Genomic DNA, 22,015 nt, shown 5'->3' with positions numbered 1-22,015 from the left:
AGTCAACCGTCAATCCTCTAAAATAATATTTTTTTATTAAAATAATAATAATCTTTTTGTATTAAATTAAAATATTAGGATTCAAAAATTTTTGAAAAATAAAAAAGTGATTATTAATTAAACATTATGTGTAATTTTTTACGCTTAATAAACTATAATTTGAAATATTTTAAAATACTTAATTTTATCAATTATTAATTGATATAGATGAATAAAACGTTAAGTTTTTTTTAAATAATGTTGAGTGTTTAAATTTTGACATTATAAATCAAATAATTATAATTGATATAAATCAATTAAATAATAGATTGAATATAAATAATTATATAACAATGATTTTAATAAAATGATAGATTCAACAAATGTTTACAAATTTGAGACACATGGCGCAAAATGATTACCGAGATTGAACCTAAGTGGTTCAACTCCCACACAAGTTCCGAAACGGTGCGTTTCAGCTTTCCTTCCACTATATAACCCCGTGCTCTATTCCGCTTTCCTTTAACCAATCCACTTTCCTTAATTACTGCAGGGGGGGAGAGAGAGAGCATGGCTCCAAAATTGAAACCTGTTAACCCGAATCCCGACACGACTACCAACGAGATCCGTTACCGCGGTGTGAGAAAGCGTCCATGGGGCCGTTACGCGGCTGAGATCCGTGACCCGAGGAAAAAGGCCCGAGTCTGGCTCGGTACATTCGACACTGCCGAGGAGGCTGCGCGTGCTTACGACGCGGCGGCACTGGAATACCGTGGCGCCAAGGCCAAGACGAATTTCATCTATAGTACCGTTAACGATACCGACCTCACCCGAAGCCCCAGTCAGAGCAGCATCGTTGAGTCCTCTTCTCCGCCACCGTTGGACCTCACACTCGTCGGCGGATCTCATTCGCCTCCCTTGACGAAGAATAATCCGGTGTTTTTCTTCGATGACTCTACTTCTGCCGGTAAGATCACCTCCGCTGCCGGTGCCGCCCAGAGCGACTCCGATTCGTCGTCGACGGTTGTTGATTTTGAACAAGGGCTGCGACCGAGAGTGTTTGATCTTGATCTTAACCAGTTGCCTGCTGAAATGTTTTGATCTTTCTGTTTGATTTCATCGGACGTCGTTTTTAACTTCGTCTCTCTGCGTTTTGGCTTTCCTTCTTTTTCTCTAATGGTAAAAGCTGACATGTAACGTATATACAAGGAAGATAAATTCTAGAGATGTATTTTTGGCAACATGATGAAGTTTTCTCCATGTTGTTTCTACTTAATTATATTTTAAGAATTATCCTAAGATATATTGAATGGACTATTTCGTTTGAGTAATTTTCATATTTTACAGCATTTACACAATTCTTTGATTTTAATTTCAAAATTTGAAATTAAAATAGTTAAATTTTGCAATTAAACTATAATTTTGAAAATTAAAATTTCTATACATAAATTGTAGATATATATTTTTTATATTTGATTATGTTTATTCTCTTATTTATGTCTTATTATTTTATATTGCAAAATTTGAAAAATAAAAAAAAAATGTAATTTTTTCTTCAAATATTTATTTCACGATTCATCTCATGTGTGTTTTTATTATTTTGAGGGATAAGCGTTTCACTTGTTCTAATCTTAATTTTTGGGATACACTATCACCCTTTATTTATGCTTCTTATTTAATAAAATTATCACTTTATTAATTTTTTTTCATTTTATTAGATTAATAAAATTATCATTTTATAAAAATATTAAATCTAATTAAATTAAAATATAAATATTAAATTTCTAAATGAGTACAATAAAAGATCTAATGATATAATTTGACCTTATGCTATATTATTGCCATTTTGCTGTCCAGGCTACCAAGACAACGCGTCAGCAATTGATTCGACGGCAGTTAAGACGACCGATCTGTTTGGCGACGCCACCAGTGGGACCCCTATCGTACGGCAATTAATTCGACGGCAGTTAAGACGATCGATAGACGACAGTTTTTAATATAATCGTTTAATTTATAAAATAAATTTAATGTGATATTTTGATTAATATTTTTTGTCAACGATCGTTATAGTGTTGGTGTAACAATTTATGGTACAGTATTGACGTAACAGTCTACAATGATTAATAACATGAAGAATGATTAAATATTGTCACGTCAGGACTGTAGATTGTTACATTAGTATCATTAACTACCGTATTAGTATTATAAAGATTAACAATAAAAAATATTAGTTAAATGATTATATTAAATTTATTTTCTAAATCGAAAGATAATATTATAAAAATAATATGAAATATATTAATTTTTTATAAAAAAAATACATAAACCTCGTATATGTTTTTACCTAATATAAAAAGGAACCAGCTGCTCCTAATAATAATAATAATAGTAATAATGATAATAATAAAAACCATCTCGTGATTTACATGATCATAACCGTCCAATAAACCTGGTCCAGTTGACAGCCATAGATCAAAGGGTTGGGTTTATCGTCCACACGTGATACAGACTTCAAAGTGGTGGCCCGCGGCGGCCGATTTAACAGTGGGACCCATAATTCGTGTCGTCTTGAACCAGCGAACAAAGTCATTTTTCTTCTTCTTCTTTATCTGCTTACGCTAAATATTGAGTGATTTAATTAATTTCCCACTATTTATATTTGAAATTGACCACCTTTAACCGGTCATTGTTTGCCAAGTTTACCCTCATCATATGATTTTTTTATGCGAACAACTTATATATATATAGATGTGTAAATGAATATAGTGTTCGGTGAATTATTTGTATATAGTTTGTATAATAATTTTTATGTTGATTTTTTAAGTTAAATAAGTTTATTTTTTATTTTTCATTTAATAAATGAATAAATATGAACAAGTATGTGTTCGGATCGTTTAAGTTCACAAACAAGCTCAATTATTAGTTCGTTTATGTTCACGAACAAGCTCAATTATTGGTTTGTTTATAAGCTCGTTTATCGACTCGTTTATCGACTTGTTTACAAGTTCATTTACTTGTTTCTCATTTTTATTTTATTTTTTACATTTAAATATTGATAAAAGTAGAGATTAAATTGAACATAAGGTGAGTTATAGAGTTTAATCTGCGAAGCTTAGGGGACTTAACAACCAGTAGCGTAACTTTATTATTTTTCTTTGACTTTCAAATAAAACAATAGAAAAAGAATATTGGTTGACGAACATGTTCGCGAATGTTAAACGAACATGTTCACGGATATGAAACGAGCATATTTACGAATGTTAAATAAACAAATGCAAATACATTAAAAATAAACAAAAAAAGCAAACCTAAACACCTTCGGAAATAAAAAACAAACATAAACACAACTCTATTTCATCATGCTCAATTCATTTACACCTCTCTATTGTATATATATTTGTATAAATCATGTTACTATTTTAACAAAAACAATTAAATGTAATGATTATTTAGATTAGTTAATGACTTTATAAAATAAAATTACAATAAATTAAATTATATGGATTGAAAAGTAGAAATACTAACTTGAAGATAATTGAGAGATCAATAACCTAAATTTCAGTGTTACAAGAAGTGTTCTTTGAATTTGTGTAAGTAAACACCATATGATAATTGGTCATGGATCCATAATTGAACTTCATAACAGTAGCCCAATTAAACTAAACCAAAGCTTGAAACTTGATTAATGGGCTTTACCCCATAACTCCCACAATCACCATCACCATCTCCATCATCTTATCATCTCCCCACCTCTTCAACCTCAACTTTATTTTATTTTCCCAACCTTAGAAGCTAAAGACAGGTTCTGCCGTGGCAGTGTAAAGAACAGAAAGTACAAAACATATATATATATATAAAGGGAAAATGGGAAGGATATTTGCTGTTGAGCTTGATGGAAGGTCTTATAGATGCAAGTTTTGTAGAACTCACTTAGCTCTCCCTGATGATCTTGTTTCCATGGTACCCACTTCTTATTTTCTTCCCTTGATCTCCTTGTCTTTCTGGGTTTTTCATTTCTCACCCATTTGCTTTGTACTTGTCATCTAATCATTCTTCTTTTGATTGTAAAAGTTGGTTCTTCTAGCTGTTATTGATGGAAGAAGTCTTAAAGTTTAGAACTTTTGATGTGTGGGTCCTCTTGTGTTTAAGAACATAGCACTAGGAACATGATGAATAACAGCACTACTGGTTTTGTGTAATTTTGTTGTTCAAATGTAGTTGGCATTGAAGGGAAGATTAAATAGGAGAACCTCAAAATTTATTATTTTGGAGAATTTGGGGGTGGGATTTAAAATTTCAGTAAAATTTATGATTCTTTGGAGGGCTGATTTTGAATGAAGTGTGGAACTCTTGAGAATAAACTGAATAACAAGAGTTACACCAAAAATACCTTACCTAAAGGCTTTATCTTCTTTTAAGATGGGGAATTTTCATGAATTGATTTAATCATTTATGCCTCACCTAAGGGTCTTGATGTATTCTCAAGATTTCCATATCTAATGATTTATTTGGTTTCCCTGTTAGCTGCTATTTGATGTATCGGTTACGCTCGTGTCTTCTTTGTATGGCTTTAATTTGATTCTTCAATGCATTGGCTGCACAGTGTGAACTGAAGTGTTTTGACCTGCCTACTAAAGATGCTTTGGATTCTCAGGATATTGTTTATGATTTGTAAGCATTGCTTTATGCTGTATAGAATGTTAAGATCTGTGTAGAAACTCGTTTCTCTATGTTTCTTCACCCTTTGCATATATTGCTGATTATCGTTCTATGTTTGAATGCCCCCGAAGCCGGCTGTAATATATACCATAGAGCTCAATCAGAACATACATACATGGTTACATACACACAAATTACAGATAATATTGCAAGAAACTAACTTTTGATATTAGGATGTATACAGATATGATTTCAACATTTTCCATCGACTCCATTCTAGCTATTAGGATGTATTCAATCCTCAAGTGTCGGCTGTCTCTCTCATGTGCATATTTCTGTTCTGTATTTGAGCTCTGTGTATGCAGGGGTGGAGATTGTTGATGTATAGTTGAATGTGCACTTAGGTTCCTCTCAATGCATGCCTCGGTTCTGAATATTTTTTCCTCTTAAAATTCTGATATTAAACAACATACACAGTTGAACCCCATGTTAGATTGCTAAGTGCTAATGACTTGTTTCGATTTTCTCTATTCCTCAGTCTTTCCATTGTCGCCGGGGGAATGCTTACCTCTTCAATAATGTGTAAGATCTTGAAGTTTTTCAATGATTGGTTGACTAATTTCTTTTGCCATTTTATTCTGTCATGCTGATCTTATAGTTGTTATTCAACCACCTAAAGCTGCTTTAAAATTTCATATTACTCCCCCATGATCTTTACAAAAGCCGTGAAACTTCGAAAGTCTCGTAAGTGACATCGAAGCTTTTAGTTGCTTATTGTTTAGAATTTCATGTTCCAGGGTGAACATAACAGTTGGAGCCTTAGAAGAGAGGCTGATGCTATCCGGAATGCATACTGTGGCAGATGTATTTTGCTGCTGTTGTGGGCAAATTGTTGGCTGGAAATATGTAATTTCCTGAACAATTCGATATCGATTTCAAATCTAGTACCCGAGACACTAATCATTACCGAGTCTCACTAACTTTCCCGAACTTTGCTTTTGCTTTCGCATGATTGTTCGATCTTTGACGGGCAGGAGGCGGCACACGAGAAGGGTCAAAAGTACAAAGAAGGAAAAGTTGTCCTTGAGAGGTAAAATGTTTTTTTCCCATTGGTTCCATCATATACTCTTGTCAATGAAACATCATGTAGAATAATCCATTCTTTTTCTGCATAGTACAGGGGAAGGATAGTCGACGGAATCGACATCTCACCGGAAGTATACATCGACACCCGTCCCAGTACGAGCGACGGTGAAAATTAGGATGTAAACCACACTGTTTCTGAAGTAGATCTACAAATATAGCAGGTGGAATGTTCATGTAATAATTGACATTTTGTACCAAAGTAGTCAATGCCATACTGTGAGTTTTGTGTACCGTTTTGAGTTTCTTGTTTTTTTTTAATATTTCGCCTATATATTTTACATAAATATTATTTTTATTTTAATAAATATTCTATACATACAATATTTTATGAAAATAACAAATTAAAATTCTATTATTAAACTTTTATTTAATTAATGAAAACATGAAGGATATGTGAATTATTTTGAATAAAACGACGGTGTAATGTCAAAATTAGGTTTTGAAATTTATCTTTTTAGAGTATTTTAATGTTTAATATTTTATTTTATGTCAAAAAGATTTATAATGTTTGATTGAATAGTTACTTTTACTCATATTTTCTTTTTAAAATATTTTAACCCTTAATGTTTTATTTTAACATAAAATTCCCAGTGTTCATCGATTGTTAATTAATAATTTCCATTCATAGTCTATAAGGACCTTTATATCTCTAAATAAAGTATTAAGGATAAAAAAATAAAATTTAAATTGATTATTTAATCAAATGTTAACGATTTTTTGAATTATGCCTAACTGATTTATAGGAACTTTTAAAACGACATGCTTGTTTGATCATGTCGTAGTGCTGACGTGTTTCATCCATCCGACTCGATCTGAAAATTATACATACTCTATCCGATCTGGTAATTTCTTTTCTTTCCCCTTTTTAATGTGATTTTTTCGGGTAGAACTTTTGGTCAATGCAATTTGTAGTATAGTGGTTTAAAGATTTATCCTTTGTTTGGATGTGTGGGAATCATAGGAAGATGAAAGGAATCTTTCGGCTCTCTTTGTTTGGTATGTTGTTCTTCATTTGGCTTAGTTTGCACTTGTTTTGGTGATGTAAGTAGGTATAGGCGAACCCTTTTTAGTAAATGAAAGTATCATTTCATGTTTGAATGAAAGTTTGGTGAATTTAATGTATGTGCGTGTGTGTTATTATTATTATTATTATTCGTTTTAGTCACGAACGAGGGAGGGAACTAAGGTTAAGAGCAAGAAAAGCAAGTCCAAGAGGCTGGGTCGTCTGCAAGATGATTCTGTTTCTTATTCAAGTGATATTGACCCTGTTTCATCCTCTAGTTCTAGTTCCGAGGATGGTTGTAGAAGTCGAAGGTCCCGGTCCTGTTACAGGAAGAGCAGAAAGAAGAGGTCTAGAAGGCGGTCCTCCAATAGGGAAACTTGTGAGGATTCTCCTCATGTGAAGAACCGTAGGGATCGAGGAGAGGTGATACGAGGAAGAGAACCAGCAAGAGGAAGAGGTCCACGAGAGGTGGGAGTGTGAGTTCTTGGAATAGTCGGTTTGACATTGACGAGATTGAATATGAGAAGAGAAGGGGCAGATCAGAAAGGAAGGAGAAATATGGAAGATCGGAGAAGGTTAAAAGAGGAAGCAAGAGGAGTATGGACCGATCAAGGAGTTGTGTTTCTTGCAGTAGATATAGTGAAGGATCTGATTATTCGATCGAGGAGAGAGTATTGGAAGATGGCAACTCGAGAAGGCTGAAATCAGTTTCTACTGTTGTCGAACAAGGAAACGAAAGCTTCCTAGAATTGATTGACAATGAGCCTATAGAAGATGTATATGATCATGATGATTATCCATCCTGCAGAAGCAATAATAGTATGATGGCGGTGGTGAGAGGAAGTTACGGCAACATACACATACTGTGTCCGAGATGATAAAGCCTCCAGATGATGAGCAAGTAGAAGTCTATAACGTCAGAACTAGCAATGCTGAAGAAATGAATGTTTCTAGTGCCACTGATGGTTTAAACGGTGATGATATTGAATCGATTTTCAGACAGTGTACACCGGAAAACTTATTTTAGTTTCATGGTGGTCTCCATAAAAACATTAATCCTCCAACGGCTCTGAATGATGAGAGTGTTGATGATGTTAAAACTCCATCCAATGTAAAGATGGACTCGTTTCAGAGTAAAGCCCCTATAGCAGATGATGGTAGAGTGGTGGTAGCAAGTCAAGCAAGCCGACAGATTAGACAACCTCCGGTTAGAAGAGACTCATCCACTCTCCCTAAGGACGATAGGAACACAACAAATACGAGTGATGATGGAAAGTATTCCAAGACTCTGGAGTGTGATGCTGCTTCCCCACCTGCTTGGTTGGTTCCCGCTGGTATTCCTAGAAAAGTGGTTAATACAGTTGTTGATTCTGTTTCTAATAAGCCAAAGCTGGTTGTCTCACGGACTGGACTTGAAGCACCTAATGCTCGCAATACTCATAAACAAGAAGCTGTTACCCAGAACCCTCTCAGGCCAGGTTGGTAACTGAGACTAGTGTAGACGAGGGTGGTTTAGAAATAGAATCAATAACTGTATTGCGAGCATTACTTGCTTCAAGTCTGGTTTGTGATTTAACAACTGCCCAAACTGTGAGTCCCGATGTGTGATAATCCAGTCGTTAAAGATAACGATACCTGCGGTTCTACTTGTGATAAGACATACCCTTCTGGAAACGTTAGCTCGGATACACAAGAAGACGAGACAAAGGATGGTTCACAATTTCAGCAAAAGACGATGTCCGTAATGCGGGGTGGGGAAATGGTGCAGGTTAGATTTAACCCCGATAATACTCAATTAACCGGTCTACTCTTAAGTGTTGATCATGATACTGTTGGATCTTTTTGTCTTATTTTGTGCAGGTGAGTTACCAAGTTTATATTCGTAAGAGAGCCCCTGCTAGGGGTGCACAAAAAATCCGAATATCCGAATATCCGAAAAAAATATCTGAAACCGGTTTTGGGAAAAACCGGTTTTTTTTAACCGGATCGGATTTTTTTAAACCGGTTATTTTAACCGGTTTTTTTACCGGATAAAAAACCGGTTTGAAAAAAATCGGTTAAAAAACCGGTTTTTATCCGGAAAAAAAACGGTCTGGGTTTAAAAAACTAGCCGTTGGGGGGGTTTTGTGACCGTTTTTTACCGTTTTTTTTTTAAAAATTACCATTTTACCACCCTAAACATGTATAAATAGGTTGGGGATGTATTTGGTTGATTACAAATTCCTCAAATCTTATTACACAACACTTAAACATCTCTCAAATCTTACTTTTGTAATTTTTTGTTCATCATGAGTAACACGGCTGAATCTTCCGTCGGGGGAAACCTTGAAGTCGTGAGAGTGATCGAACACACTCGAAACAAAGACATTTGGGATCACTACGATTTATGTGAGATGTCAAATGGCTCGAGGAGGGCGCGTTGTAAACTTTGTCTAAAGTTTCTTGCATCGGAAGGAAACACAACGTTGAAGAACCATTTGACAAAATCATGCAAGGCACTTCGCTCAAGATCGGATCCTAGTCAATCGAATCTTACACCGCAAGGTGGTGTTTTTGTTTACGACAACGAAAAATTACGAGAAGCGTTTACAAAGTTCGTGATTACAAAAGCATTGCCGTTCGACCACTTTGATGATGAAGATTTCACGACAACAATTCAACAACTAATGCAACCACGTTATACTCAAGTAAGTCGTACTACCCTTAGAAGAGATGCTATAAAAATGTGGCGTACGGCGAGGGAAAAAATGATTTTAGGATTCCAAGAACACCGTTATGGTGTGTCGCTTACATGTGACGTTTGGAGTTCCCCTCATAATACCGGAAATTCTTTTTTAGCCGTTACGTCACATTGGTTAGATCAAGATAATTGGCAAATGATGAAAAGAACAATCGCGTTTGAATTATTCGGTGAGCCGCATACCGGTGTTAATTTATTTACACTTTTAAAAAGGGTAATTTGTCTTTATAAATTAGAAAATAAAGTTTTTTCTATATCCTTTGATAATGCATCGAATAATACAAACGCGGTTCCAAGATTGAAAATATTACTTTCACCGATTTTAGACGGTGCGTTTTTTCATACCCGTTGCGTTGCACACATAATTAATTTATCCGTGCAAGCCGGTTTGGAGGTTATTGAGCCGATTAGATTAGAATTCAAAACAATGATAAAATCGGTTCTTTGTAACAACAACAAAAGACTAAATGATTATAAACGATTTTGTAAGTCCGTTAATAAAAAAGCTTTGGGTCCTAATTTAGATTATCCAACTCGTTGGAACTCAACTTGGATGATGATGCATACTGCCTTAAGGCAAAGGGAAACATTGCAAACATTTCACGATCGGCTTTTCGAGAGGGGTCATGTCCCAAACATTTATCCGGATTCGAGTTGGGAAACTATAGCCAAAATAACCGATTTGCTTGAGGTTTTTAAAAATGCAACAACTTTTTTATCCGGTGTTTATTACCCTACTAGCCCGTTGGTTCTTAATCAAATATTTTTGTTGGCTACCCGACTAAATGACTTTGAATTTGAAACCGAAGTTTTTCAAGAAATTGGCTTTGCAATGAAGGAAAAACTTTTAAAATATTTTAAGGAGATTCCCCCCATTTTTACTTGTGCCGCCGCTTTAAACCCAACGTTAAATGTTGGTGGGGTTGAAACACTAATTGAACAAATTGCGTTTGTTTTTAATCTAACCGATGATGAACCCAACTTTGTCCAAAACCAAATAAATTATTTTAACAAATGTTTTCGAGACATGTTTGCAATTTATTTAAATAAATACGGATCAAGTAGTGTAATACACGATCAAATGAGAATGAATGCGAAATCATCTAGTAGACGTCCAAGTAACATAAATTTGAATCTTTTTAACACTCTTGTAAATTCCCAATCCAAACGATCACGTACTACCACCCCAAGTAGCGAGTTGGGAAATTATATGTCATGCGATTTTCTATCAAAAATGACATTTGAAGAGTTTGAAAGTTTGGATATTTTGGCTTGGTGGAAAGAAAAGGAAGCACAATTTCCGATTCTAGCCGCCATGGCCCGTGATTTACTAACCGTCCAAGCTTCTACGGTAGCTTCGGAATCCGCTTTTTCTGTTAGTGGCAGGGTTATATCGCAACGGAGATCAAGACTAAGTCCCGAGTCGGTGGAAGTATGCATTTGTTTAAAGGATTATTTGGATGGAGCGGCTCGTAAGCAACATATCACCACCCTAGAAGATGCAATTGATGCCGATTTGGAAGCAAACTTACACATTGAAGAAATCGAACTTGGAATATCCCCTCCAAACGAAGAAGGCGAAGATGATGAAGAATAGATGGCAATGTAGTTTATTTTATAACTTTATTTCAATTATCGTAAACTTTGTTTCAATTATCGAACTTGAAGTTTTTAAGTATTTGAATTTATCGAACTTGGAAGTTTTTAAGTATTTGAATTTATCAAACTTGGAAGTATTTAAGTATTTCAATTATGTTGAGTTAATTAAGTATTTCAATTAAGTATTTAAATTTATCGAACTTGAGGTTTGATGCTTTCTCTTTGATTCTCTCTTGATTCTAGTTGCTTGATGTTTCTTGTCTTTGATCAATGACTTCTAAGCTTGCTTAAATACACTTTGAATCACTTCTGAACTTTAGTGATAATTAATGAAGATAATATAGCCGTTTAAGTGTGAAAACATTTAATAAAAATGCTTGGAGCGTGGGGGAATCGGTACCCTCATAGGGAATCGGTTCCCTAAGTGTAAAATTCAAATATTTCGACCGTTGAATAGGGGGGAATCGGTACCCCCTATGGGGGAATCGGTTCCCTCCGAGCATTCTGGAAATCTCGGAGCCAAACCATTCAGTGAGGAATCGGTACCCCCTTGGGGGGGAATCGGTTCCCTATGAGTAATCTGGAATATTAAAATCGGTTTTTTTATAACCGTTTTTTTTAAAAAAAACCGGTTTTTTTTAAAACCAAAACCGGTTACACCGGTTAGGATATCCGGCCCTCCAAACCGGTTAAAAACCGAACCGGTTATTTTATAAACCGGTTTTTTTTCTATGAGAAAAAACCGGATCGGATAAAAACCGATCCGGATCGGATTGAAATCCGACAAATGTTCATCTCTAGCCCCTGCTTTGGCTAGGAGACAGCTCAAGCGCTGAGCCCTTTTGTTAATGTGATGGATCTTGATTAAAAGGTGCAGCTTTTAGCAGCAGCAGCGGTAGAGAACTAATTGATGGCAGTGCATTTTGGTAGCATTCTTTTAGCTCACTGGCTTAAATTATTATATCTACCTTTTATATATTTATTTTTCCTTGGCATGCACGGATTTGATCATTTTAGATATAGTACAAGAAAATAAATGTTGTTGGAGTTTTGAAGCGGTAGCGGTAGAGGTGAGTATTCGAACAAATCGAGTTTACAAGTGCAAGGCAAGGTGCATTAAAAACTGTGTAAGCAGAGTCTGCAAAATTGTACAAAGAGATTATTGTTTAAATGAATGATTAATGTTTTATTCTAATGTGATGATAGCAAAGTTTAAATTATACATCAATGTCATCCCCGCAACACAAAAAAATTGATCATAATGGATGAAAATTACACAATTTCTTACGATGTTATGTAAATCAAAATCATAAGAAATGCAGAACTGTAAACACCCTACAAAAACAAGAGATAAAATCCATCTCAGTTTTTCCTCTTCAATTCGAGTTAAGATCACGCGATGTTTGGCCTTGCCACCTGTGTTACATACGAGGATTTTAGAACAATTTGGGTTAAGATCATGTGTGTTAATGGAGCAGTGCTTCAACAAACCTGGAAAGCAGAAATCTCGCAAGAGGGCTCAAGTTGGAATTTGAATTAAGTTCTTTATGCTGCTGTTTTCCTCTACTGTCGGCTTCGGCGTTCGGATTTTGTGCATCTTCAGGGGTCATCTTGCCCTTATTGAACAAGCGAGCTGCTAGCTCCTGCATATCTCTCATCGAAGATTCCTCCGAGCTGCAAAATTTTCTCTCTTTAGTTTATGATTTCAAAGAGACTAATATGGCTTACTTTCGAAAGGGATGGTAATGTGAGATACGAAAAAAAGTTAACCTTGCCAATCGCTCGAGCAACCTGCGAACGAGAGCCTCACAAGATCCGGGCTTTGCATCCTCCATGTTTATGAGAGAATTAGTAACTCCACGTACAACTGACCCTTCTGAATCATCAGCAAGGACCTATATTTTAATGCATCGGCAAACTATTAAGACGTGAACAAAATGATTGCAGTCTTAATAAATATCAGAAGCTGATATGGTAAAAGAGGAAATGGAAGTTGATATCACAGCAAATAACTTCAACCTACTTAAACATGAGGAATATTTCAAAGTTACTGTCAAGCTAACTGGCAGGGAAACCTAAAGTAAACTTCGAGTAGTGTGCACCTCTTTTAGGGACGGGATAAGCAACATGGATAGTGGAATAGATGATGATATTATCTTGGCATTTTCTTCATCATCACTTGGTCGACAAATCGTTGGAAATAATCTTTGTGCATCCAAATAGTCACGGGAACTTCTGGAGAAAAATAATAACACTCGGTGATAGTAGCACAGCCTAAATAAATAACCAAATATATATAAAATTCTCAGCATCTGAGCCTAAATAAAGTTAGCTCTTTAGTCACGGGATAAGTAACACTCGCTTTTTTATTAGTAATCAGTAGGGTTTAATAACCTAGTTGTTTGCTGATTAGCCCACTTGTTTGTTTTCTTTTGGATATTAATTATTCAAGCATGACTAACTCTGATATCTGGGATATAGTAAATCTACCCCAAACGTCCCCCTTTTTATGGCCTTTTTGGCTACTTGGTATATACATTTCAAGCATAAATGAGTCCGAGTATCGATTTTAGTCCATGCGAGTCTAATTATCTTCCTACATCTTTGCTTTTTCCAGTAAGAATTTACGGCCTTATCTTGTAGATAGAACTTGTCTTTCATTTACAATTTGTTCTCGGTATATTGTCGTTCATCTCCAATAACATGTTCTTTTATTTCTTTGCATTCTTCTGATTACTGGAATGTTGTTGTTTAAGAGTTACTTTTCTTATTCTTTTCTACAATATAGCTTCATTATGGATTTGTGGCTTGGTGCTTTCATAGGTGTCCAAAAGGAGAGAATGGAACCAGAGGACATGTATGTATTATCAGGGGATGGGGCTATAATATCTTCACCTTCTCCAAAGACGTACCCTCATAAGCCTCCTAAGTGTTCCGATTGTGCTCCTCTTTTTATGAAGGTAATTATTATCTGTGTTTTTGTAGGAAAACCATACAAAAGAAATTCCTGTTGGATTGAAATTGTAACATCCCAAGTGTTGTTTGCTTTTGTGCAAAATTTGATTAAAGATCCATGTTGCGAATCAATAACCGGCAAATTTGGTTCTTATCTAGTTTAGTTGCCCTTGATCCTATCGTAACTTACAATTTGTGAAGGGTGTAAAGTTAAGTAATGCATGCAAAACTTATACCCAATTATGTTTGATGCTTGCACTTGTTGCAGATAAAATTGTTAAAGTTTACATTGGTAAAATTGAATCCTCTTTGTTGCTTCATTCGATGCATTCTAAAACTTGTTAACTACATAGTTTTATAAATTCTTTTACCCAAAGGTTAGCCACTGATTTCTTGGTTTAGTTAAGGAGTCAAAGTAGTACCGATATTTGACACCATGTTATAAATGTTTAATTTGTGAGGATTATGTTGATGGATTATATATGAAAGATGTAACTGAATCAGAATTTAACGGTGTGCTGCCTCACTTTTCATGTTTTGAGTTTGGTATTTATATTTAATGATCTTTTTGCCTCATAATTCAGGCATATCATATGCGTAATGCTGGGGCTGTTATCCACAGTCATGGAATAGAATCCTGTCTTGCAACAATGATTGATCCACATTCGAAAGAGTTTCGTGTAAGTTATTGTTGTCTGTAATATTATTCTAGATTGTGTTTCTCGCAATTTCTCTCACCTTTAATTTCCTTCTTTACTGCTAGACATCTGTGTTCTTTTAGTGATTGATTTACTTTTTCTCTTTTGGATGTTTACAGATCACTCATATGGAAATGATAAAAGGAATCCAAGGACATGGTTACTACGATGAACTTGTGATCCCAATAATCGAGAACACAGCCTATGAAAACGAGCTAACGGATTCACTTGCCAAAGCTGTATGTTTCGTTTGCATTAATCTTGCTAATAGATAGATTATGAGATGGGTTTTATGAAGTTCTTAAAATGTTTATGTAGCTGAATGAGATTATCAAATATTCTATAATCTATATTGACGAGGACCATTTTGCTAATGAGAACATATTGTCTACACTCCATTACAGTTCGTTTCAATCAAATTTATCCATGCATAACATTGCTTTCGCTCAATTGAAATCTACTTCATTGTTTTTCAGATTGAAGCCTATCCTAAAACAACAGCTGTGCTTGTGCGCAATCATGGCATATATGTATGGGGAGACTCATGGATCAGCGCCAAAACTCAGGTTCATTAGACTTATGTATATATTTGAGTTCCAACTGGGGAAATTCAGAATGAGTATCTGGAGCCTCTCTCTCCTGGGCTTTACTGCTGCTTACAAATGCCAAAAGTATTTTCATATGCATATGACTTAGAATATAATAACAAGATTAAAAAGTAAAAGTTCCACTAAAAGTTGATGCTCCTCCCTAGTAAGATAGAGATTGTTACATGTTGCATCGGTCATATTTTGTTTCTTATTATTTCAGGCTGAATGTTACCACTACCTATTTGATGCTGCTATTAAATTACATCAACTAGGCTTTGACTGGTCTACTCCAGATCATGGCCCCATTCAGAGTGTTAAAGGAGTTCCAGGTGTCGACTGTAATGTGTCTAAAAAGGCTAGGACAATTGATTCAAATTGTAACTTGAAGCCATTACCAGTAAGAATTTTACATATTTTCTCCAGTATGTTAAATTCTGGATTTTTGCATGATAACATGTCCCCTCTTGCAAAAATTTTCATATGGAGAACCATGTCTTTTAACTTGAATGGATGAATGGCGTACTGGTATACTCTGATTTTTTCATTGCTGAACAAGAAGATTGTTACATTCATTCGTCGGAAATAAACACTCATTTACAGTTTGTTCTGTTGCAGCGTTGCATTGTACTTGATATTGAAGGAACCACTACTCCTATTTCATTTGTAATGGACGTTCTCTTTCCTTATGCCCAAAACAATGTCGAGAGGCATTTGTCCGCAACATATGCTAGTGCTGAAACCCAAGATGATATTAAGTTATTACGTTCTCAGGTAAGATTTTCTTTTGACCTTAGAACCTCTTATAATATTATGCTTTCATCAAGATACAATCTTTCGGCTTTGCTTTCTTGAAGCAATTATTCTTAACATTTTATAGGAAAGAACCGAATTAAAGAGCTAAGCCTCCATGGAGATTAGGGCAACCAAAGAACTTGATATTGAATCCTAAATTAGATGCTTATACTGATTACATAATGGGGTTTCTGCAGGTTGAAGATGACTTGAAGCAAGGTGTTATTGGCGCTGTACCTATCTCCTCAGAGGATTCCGAAAAAGAGGAGGTGATTGCAGCTTTGGTTGCTAATGTGGAAGCAATGATAAAAGCTGATCGAAAAATCACTGCCTTGAAGCAATTGCAAGTAAGAAAAATGAATTCAAAGAAAATACATTTTTAAAGCTTACTATTGGGATAGAGCTAATATATGAAGCAAAATAGGGCCATATATGGCAAATTGGATTCGAGAACAATGAACTCAAAGGCATAGTTTTCGATGATGTACCAGAAGCTCTTGAAAAGTGGCATGCTTCGGGTGTGAAGGTATCTGGCATATTTCATTTACTTGAGTTTATTTTCTGAATGAAGTTCCGGATTCCATATTTGTAAAGCCTACTGATTATGCTGCTTGTAAAGACTATTTTCTTAGTTGATAGGTGTCTACTTGGTATCTTTTTTGGTATCTTTCATGTCTGTTTTACAGCCCATGCTGAGGATTCATGTTTGCCCCTCCCAACAATGTCGTCTCCAAGATTTGAGCTTGGGTTCTCTCATTGGGAGTGCAATGTGCCTTACCGTTGCACTTAACACAATACCAAGCAGTCATGAATTACAATCTATTACCACAGAAACAGGATGATTTCTCTTATTTCTGAGAAGACATGCATATTGATTACAAAAAATGAAGCGTATCCTCATACATTTAAAGACTGTCCAACCTTTTAACTATCTCCCTCTCCATATTTTTCTTCACACCCGAGTTCAATTAACTTAACTCCTTGACATCTTGAATATTTACAGGAAGTTCAATATCAATGTTAATCACTGCTTCCTGTTTTCACCACAGGTATACATATATTCCAGTGGTAGCAGACTGGCTCAGAGGCTTCTCTTTGGAAATACAAAATTTGGCGATTTGAGAAAGTATTTATCTGGATATTTCGACACCGCAGTGGGGTAAATTCACAACATTCGCAGTTGCTTCCATTTTTATCACTCAATTCTAATTCAAGGTAACACTTTTTTTTGCCTTCCCTTGCAGAAACAAGAGAGAAATACGCAGTTACGCTGAAATAACCGAGACCTTGGGTGTTGAAAAGCCATCTGAGATACTATTTCTGACCGATATCTATCAAGAAGCCATTGCTGCAAAAGCTGCAGGTATTGTACTGCTCTTTTTTCTTCTTTTTTGCTTTTCAACAGTGAATGCCAGATTACAAAAGTCATGGGTTCCACATCATTTCTTGTTTTTCTCTATGTCCATATTCTGAGACCCTGTTTGATTCCTGGTTCAGTTTATAAACTTTTACTCAAAGTAAATGAAACTATTTTCCATATCCCTTTCTTTGTTGTTAGCTTGTCTGTTTGTTTTTATCTCCTCTTAAATATGCCATGCTATTAAAAGAGAATCCAAACCATTCCAATTCGATAGTAAATTTCGCTGCACTTCCTTGCATAAGTTGTTGACGGAACATAAACGTTGAAAGTTTGGTTGTTCTGTAGATCAGTTTCCCATTTCAGTGTTACACAAACTAGAAGACGAAGGCAATTTTTACGTTGTTTATTAAATATATTAATGATTATCCATGTCTTAGGTTTGGAGGCTATAATTTCTATCCGGCCAGGGAACGGTCCTCTTCCCGATAACCATGGGTTCAAGACCATCAACTCTTTCTCAGAGATCTAGTAGAATTTTGTACTTCTTTTATAATATCGACTGTAACAGTTCGAACGCATGATAAATCACTTTCAAATGCAATAAATCCTGGTTCTCTGCAAGTTCTGTTTGTGCTTTCATTCTGAGCAATGGGAATGATATCGATCCTGGGGAAGACAACTAATGTTTTCAGACATTCAAGTGTACATTTTATGCCATGATAAGTTTGTTGGTACAATATTGTCTCAAACAAAGAGGATTTGCTTCACATTCCAGATGATAAACCCCCAAGTGTCCGCTGTGAAACACAGGATCTCATGAATGTTAAAAAAACTAGTGAATTTACTATGTTGGGAGATGTTCGAATCCGAGACTAAGCGTCGACTGATGATTCGATAACAACACAAAATCTTTCGACTGATAAGCCAGCATCAAACTCATCTTTGAACATTTGGTTCTGATTTGCAATAAAAAGCAGGAAACTAATGACTAATGGGGTTGTTGAAATAGCGTGCAGCATACACTTGTATATAATGAAGTTCAGTGGACAAAACAGTTCTCATTACTATTTTTATAAATGTTATTTTCTGTACAAACTTAAAGAGGAAATATCTTTAAATGTCTGTTTTTCTGTATTTATCTTTTATCAAATAAATAATTTGTTTGATTTTTGCATACCTTTTTTTCCTTATTTAAAGTCTATTTTAAGGAAAAATTAGCTTTCAGAAAGCAAAAGCTAAAAGTATAGAAACTAGCCTAGAAATAGCTAACCAGAAGTTAGCCCAACTAAAAACCTGCTGGGGTTACAAATTACTATGTTATTTCAATTCTTTATTTTATTATTATTCTAAAATATTCGTATTTAATGCATATTCAAATAGAACAAATAATTTTTTTAAAAAAGTAAATAAACTTTTAGAAGGGAAAAAGGTAAAAACCTTACACATTTTCTGTTCAATTTTTTTAAAAAAAAATCATTTTCCCCCCCAAAATTTCATTTTCAATCATAATCATAAGAAAAGTCTCAACTTTTTCTACTTTAGCATGCTGAGTATGTTCCCATTTCTTAAGAACTCTGCTAACTGATGTATCTAAGGCAAAAAAAGGTTTGCATTAAAAGATATATGTGGATTTGTGTGTAGAGAGAGAGAAAAGGATGAAAATTGAAAACCCCAAACTTTGATGATTGCATACTAAATAAGATTTAAATGAAAAAGACTGCCCTTCCATATTCAAAGAAGCTAAGGACATGTGGGTCATTTAATCTTCACAGTTTCTTACAAAGCCTTTGCCTTGTGTCTTTGATACCTAAAAACAAATGTTCAACTATCAAACCTTAACTGCTCTTTTCATTACTGCTAAAACAGATCAAATCAGACCAAAACTGGTTAGGTTAGTTAAGAAAAAAGCAATCCAAGAAAAAGGGTTTGTAGTTAAGGAATTGTAGTAGACAGCAATCAAAACAAGACCAAGATAAAGGGTAAACAAAACACAAAAGCAGCAATACATTACCTTTGTAATAATTTCAGTTCCAATATATGTGTGTGTGCATATATGTATCATTTACTTGCCTTCTACTTAACATTTTAGTGTAGAAAAGTGAGAAAAGATTAGAGGATCCAATATTGTCACATCTTGTTTGATCCTTTTTTTCCCTCCTTTGTTATGGTGGGCCATTTTGAATGATAGAATAGCTTGTCTGTCATGTTATTGTTGATCAACAACTGTAAAGCTTTTGGCTAATGAAAATCAATAGAGTTTTACAAAGACAAATCACACTCTTACATAGCACAAGCAATTTACTAAAAGTTTCCAACTTTATTTTGAAAAACAAAATGCACCCAAAATTCATTTTTTGGTTCCAGTGAATTGGACTGATAAACAGACATCCTTGTAGCACACTATGATGGTCCATTATTAAAACCTGCCAGAAAAGCCTTCATTCTGCAGCTCACACCTCAGTCACTTTTTTCTCTTCTGAACAGCAGAAAAATACCTTATCTTTCTGATCTTTTGCTATATATAAAACTCAATTATCACTGAAAGAGATTGAACATTATCCTTAAACGATAGTGTTCTTAAAACAACTATAATATCTGTAATAACCCTACAATGAGTAAAAGTTTTACTTGGACTCATGGTATTAGCTGAAAAGAGCTGCAAAAATTACAATAAAGCATGGAACACGATGCCACAACCACAAATCAGACCAAAAACTAAAGGAAAATGCCATGTTCATTATATGCAAAACACAAAGGATTAGTAGTAATTCTTGTGGTTTTGAAGTAGCAGGTGGAAATTCAAGAATAAAAGGAGAAAGAAGAATGTGAAAAGGAAGAGCATTACCACAATCAAAGGGAGATCAAATCATACAATTGAAGAAAGATCCTCATAAACTTCATTTTGTTTTCTTGACAAATCACTCTCAAACTAACATAATCATTTTTCTTCTTCATTGAATCCTTAAGAAGAGCCTGAAACTCTGGGAGAAGTAACCGGGAAGAGTGGCAAGAGCTGAGGCTCGGGGTCTCTAGGAGTTGACATGGGCGATGGATGCAAGTAAAAGCCTTTCTCAGCTATAGCTTTGTCTTCCTCAGATGAATTCCCTAAAGAAGGTGAAGACTTGTTGTAAGGGTCCTCATTTAATGGTGTAACCGGACTAAGAGCTAGCTTTGGGAAGTCAAGCAAGCTCGGAGACAAGATCTCGGCATTCCTCGGCGAATAATAAGCACCGCCGCTGCCGCCGCCGTTGTTTGCAACACTGGAAGGAAGGAAAGTGTTGATCATCATGAGGTTGTTCTTCAGGTTACTGTTCCTCCTCTCGTAAAGCTTGAAATTTTGTTTTTGGGTGAGTTTGTTTTCATGGGAGGTATGGGAAAAGATGATCTTGATGGTGGTATCCCTTGATCTTGATGATGATGATGTTGATGTTGCTGTGTTGGAGGCTTCGATGAAGCGTGTTTAGCAGTCTCCGATGAACCAGTGAGCATTTGGACAACCTGTTTGAAAGTAGTTGTGTCAGCTTGCACAAAGGTTGTTGGGTAAGGGTTTGCCTCAGATCTAGAGATGGGGATCGGAGTTAAAGGTGGGGTGTGAATTTGGACAACCCCATTGCTGTTGCTGTTGGTTCCATTTCCATGCGGGAGTTCAAAGGAGATGAAGAAGATGATGATGGGAAGTTCAAGCTCTTGTTGTTCTCTTGGACTAACCTTGTCGAATTCTCCATTGATGGGGGTGATCTCTCTCTCCTCAACACCCTTAAAGATAAAATTTTCTTGGGGTCTGTTTGGTTGAAGAGAAAAGAAAAAGAGTGAAAAACAAGGGTTGATTGCTGTTGAATATCAAAAAGGTTGCTTTGCTTGTTTATATGTATTTTTGTTGTCTTGTGTTGTGACCATGGCATTTGCAGCAGCAACTGGTTATAGTCTTTTTTTTTTCTCTCATTAGAATTATTTTTATTAAATTTGAAAAATTAATGTATTATTTTATTATTATTTTGAAGAAGCAATAAACAATAAAATGGATACTGGTTTGGTATTATTTAAAAGATGAGGGTTATTGGTAGAATATGGAATTTCTTTTGGCCCACCTACAGCAAAGTGTCGGAAGATATGAAATAATATATTTATTTTATTTGAGATATAAATAAATAAATAAATAAATAGATTGGAATATATACGTGGAATTGGGTATTATTGACTTCAGAGCCCTGACTAAATCTTGTCTTGATGGGATTGGAGATGATAGGAACTTTCCCTTTTTTTTCTTTTAGTAAATTGTAATGGCTAAATTATATAGAGGGTCCACTTACTATATGTTTCTTACAGATTTAGTTTTTGTATTATAATTTTATTTTCATTTAGTGTCTACTTATCTAAACTCTTCAAAACCCTAAATTCAAACACATTTCAATTCACATCTTTCTAAACAATACCATTTAAGTTAACATTTCATCAACGTAATTTTTTACTTTTATTTTTTTCTATGTATATTTT

At 35.0% G+C, this 22,015-nt stretch overlaps 4 protein-coding genes and 1 pseudogene across 4 annotated transcripts; 3 read left to right on the top strand and 2 right to left on the bottom strand.

Annotated features, from left to right (window-relative positions):
• The first annotated feature begins 515 nt into the window (after positions 1-515).
• Positions 516-1,255, top strand: LOC120159236 (ethylene-responsive transcription factor 4-like). The gene has a single exon (XM_039169875.1). It carries the CDS (start codon positions 550-552, stop codon positions 1,078-1,080), a length of 531 nt encoding a protein of 176 aa, XP_039025806.1. The 5' UTR covers positions 516-549; the 3' UTR covers positions 1,081-1,255.
• Positions 1,256-3,767: 2,512 nt separating this feature from the next.
• LOC120159237 (protein yippee-like At5g53940) lies at positions 3,768-6,010 on the top strand. The gene is made up of 5 exons (XM_039169877.1): positions 3,768-3,939; positions 5,177-5,220; positions 5,436-5,544; positions 5,673-5,728; positions 5,819-6,010. The coding sequence occupies exons 1-5, from the start codon at positions 3,844-3,846 to the stop codon at positions 5,898-5,900; spliced, it is 387 nt and encodes a 128-aa protein (XP_039025808.1). The 5' UTR covers positions 3,768-3,843; the 3' UTR covers positions 5,901-6,010.
• A 6,368-nt stretch (positions 6,011-12,378) lies between these two features.
• On the bottom strand, positions 12,379-13,373 carry LOC120159057. Its single transcript, XM_039169729.1, has 4 exons — positions 13,229-13,373; positions 12,897-13,021; positions 12,618-12,800; positions 12,379-12,542 (listed from the first exon to the last, which is right to left on the bottom strand). The coding sequence occupies exons 1-4, from the start codon at positions 13,253-13,255 to the stop codon at positions 12,503-12,505; spliced, it is 375 nt and encodes a 124-aa protein (XP_039025660.1). The 5' UTR covers positions 13,256-13,373; the 3' UTR covers positions 12,379-12,502.
• Positions 13,374-13,950: 577 nt separating this feature from the next.
• Positions 13,951-18,216, top strand: LOC120159078 (probable bifunctional methylthioribulose-1-phosphate dehydratase/enolase-phosphatase E1 1). The gene is made up of 11 exons (XM_039169747.1): positions 13,951-14,086; positions 14,666-14,761; positions 14,899-15,018; positions 15,256-15,345; positions 15,590-15,766; positions 15,985-16,140; positions 16,359-16,508; positions 16,586-16,687; positions 17,211-17,320; positions 17,406-17,524; positions 17,959-18,216. The coding sequence occupies exons 1-11, from the start codon at positions 13,967-13,969 to the stop codon at positions 18,048-18,050; spliced, it is 1,332 nt and encodes a 443-aa protein (XP_039025678.1). The 5' UTR covers positions 13,951-13,966; the 3' UTR covers positions 18,051-18,216.
• Positions 18,217-20,345: 2,129 nt separating this feature from the next.
• Positions 20,346-21,409, bottom strand: LOC120159091 (annotated as a pseudogene).
• Between the last annotated feature and the right edge of the window lie 606 nt (positions 21,410-22,015).

This window comes from Hibiscus syriacus, unplaced genomic scaffold (assembly GCF_006381635.1).
Source record: "Hibiscus syriacus cultivar Baekdansim isolate YM2019G1 unplaced genomic scaffold, ASM638163v2 tig00111342_pilon, whole genome shotgun sequence".
NCBI classification, from domain to species: Eukaryota; Viridiplantae; Streptophyta; class Magnoliopsida; order Malvales; family Malvaceae; genus Hibiscus; species Hibiscus syriacus.
Note: the sequence above shows the minus strand (reverse complement) of the source record. Positions and strands in the feature narration are given on the sequence as shown.